Below are 2,176 nucleotides of genomic sequence, written 5' to 3'. Positions count from 1 at the left end.
ACCGCCCCATGGAAGGCCCCGTGAGTCCCGAGGCACAGCCCCGTGGGCCAGCACCTTCTGGCAGGGGGGTTTGCCAGGGTTTTGCCTCCGAGCAGCCCTGTCTGCCCCGCGACAGTGGAGCAGCTCAGTTGTGTCCTTCCCCTGCAGCCCCCCTACCCGTACACCACCACCGTCGACTACCTGCGCTTGGCCGGGGAGATCATCACCCTGCTCACCGGCATCCTCTTCTTCTTCACGAACGTCAGTACGGCGAGGCGGGAGGTCCTCCCGTGGGATGGCCAAGCCCTCGTGGTCTCCATGCAAGGAGCAACTCGAGGGCGACAGCCCCGTGCCCCAAGGCATCAGCCCCTGCCATGACGGCCCCTGGACACAGGGACTCTGCCCAGCGGGGACTCGCTTCCCCCGAACCCCCCAACCTCTGCCTCTCTCCCCCAGATCAAAGATCTGTTCATGAAGAAGTGCCCAGGCGTGAACTCCTTCTTCATAGATGGCTCCTTTCAGCTGCTCTAGTACGTGGGGAACACACCTGCAAGCCACAGACCCCCAGGGCTCAAGGGGGGCTGTCGGTGCTGGCTCTGACCCTGTCTCTCCTCCAGCTTCATCTACTCGGTGCTGGTGATCGTCACGGCGGGGCTGTACCTGGGTGGCGTTGAGGCGTACTTGGCCGTCATGGTCTTTGCTCTGGTACTGGGCTGGATGAACGCGCTGTACTTCACTCGGGGCCTCAAGCTGACAGGGACCTACAGCATCATGATCCAGAAGGTCTGATGGGCTCGGGGGATCTTCTCCTTCCCCAGGCAGGGCTGGTCCTCCTTTGGATATGCTGTCCAAAAGGAGAGTCCTCCAAGGTTTCTTTAGGGTTTCTCGTGGCTCACCGGTGCCCTGCTCTCGGGCCAGCAGTCCCTGTGGCATGGCACGGCGATGGTGCCCAGGCACACAGCTGGGTACCATGGTCCAGCAAATCTCACCCCGCTCTCCATCACTTGTAGATCCTTTTCAAAGACCTTTTCCGCTTCCTCCTGGTCTACTTGCTCTTCATGATTGGCTACGCCTCAGGTAGGCAGCTGGCTGGTGAGCCGGGGCTCAGGAAGGACGAGCCCTACGGCACAACCATCCCGAGATCCTGTGGGCTCTCCTGTGACCGAGAGGGGCTCGGCCGGCGTGGAGCCGCATGTGGGTCTGTTGCAGACTCCGTCTTTGCCGCTGCCCCCTCAGACTTGCTGTCCCTGTCCGTTCTCCCCCAGCTCTGGTGTCCCTCCTCAACCCGTGTCCCAGCAGCGAGTCCTGTGGCGAGGAGCAGTCCAACTGCACGGCGCGCACCTACCCCTCCTGCCGGGACAGCCAGACCTTCAGCACCTTCCTGCTCGACCTCTTCAAGCTCACCATCGGCATGGGCGACCTGGAGATGCTCGAGAGCGCCAAGTACCCGGGCGTCTTCATCATCCTCCTCGTCACCTACATCATCCTCACCTTCGTGCTCCTGCTCAACATGCTCATCGCCCTCATGGGCGAGACCGTGGGCCAAGTCTCCAAGGAGAGCAAGCACATCTGGAAGCTGCAGGTACCACCCCAGGAGCTGCACTGCAGCACCCCAAGCTCCATCAGGGAGAGGGACCCTCGTTGCCTCCATCCCCAAGTGGCTGAGGGGTCCCTCGTGTCCCTGGCAGTGGGCCACCACCATCCTGGACATCGAGCGCTCCTTCCCTGTGTTCCTGCGGAGAGCTTTCCGCTCTGGGGAGATGGTCACCGTGGGGAAGGGCACGGATGGGACACCCGATCGTCGCTGGTGCTTCAGGTAAAGGCAGGTGCCCTCAGGAGCCCCGGGGAGCCGGGAAGCAGCTGAGCCTCTCCCACCACAGCTGGGCAGGATTTTGGGGTGCAGGCGCTGTGCGCTCGTGTGCTGGGTCATTGGTACCGACCTGGAGCGTTGGCGGTGGTGGGATGCCAGCGGCGCCCCCCCTGGCCCCCAGCCGCTCCCTGCAGCCCCTCTGGGTCCCACCTTCCCCCCGCAGGGTGGACGAGGTGAACTGGTCCCACTGGAACCAGAACCTGGGCATCATCAGTGAGGACCCGGGCAAGAGCGACACGTACCAGTACTACGGCTTCTCCCACACTGTGGGCAGGCTGCGGAGAGGTCAGTGGGGTGCCGTGGGCTGGAGGTATCCCTGGGGGGCTG

General features: G+C 63.5%; 1 protein-coding gene across 1 annotated transcript; it reads left to right on the top strand.

Moving 5' to 3' along the window:
* Nucleotides 1–5: 5 nt before the first annotated feature.
* TRPV4 (transient receptor potential cation channel, subfamily V, member 4) lies at nt 6–2,159 on the top strand (the record flags this gene model as incomplete). The annotated part of the gene is made up of 8 exons (XM_009876541.1): nt 6–20; nt 148–240; nt 436–509; nt 597–762; nt 990–1,056; nt 1,245–1,561; nt 1,668–1,795; nt 2,013–2,159. Coding segments are annotated over 8 exons (1,007 nt in total), but the record flags the coding sequence as incomplete, so codon positions are not given.
* Nucleotides 2,160–2,176: the final 17 nt, after the last annotated feature.

This window comes from Apaloderma vittatum, unplaced genomic scaffold (genome assembly GCF_000703405.1).
Source record: "Apaloderma vittatum isolate BGI_N311 unplaced genomic scaffold, ASM70340v1 scaffold41189, whole genome shotgun sequence".
In the NCBI taxonomy this organism is placed as follows: Eukaryota; Metazoa; Chordata; class Aves; order Trogoniformes; family Trogonidae; genus Apaloderma; species Apaloderma vittatum.
The sequence above is the reverse complement of the archived record's forward strand: the minus strand, read 5'-3'. Positions and strand labels throughout refer to the sequence as shown.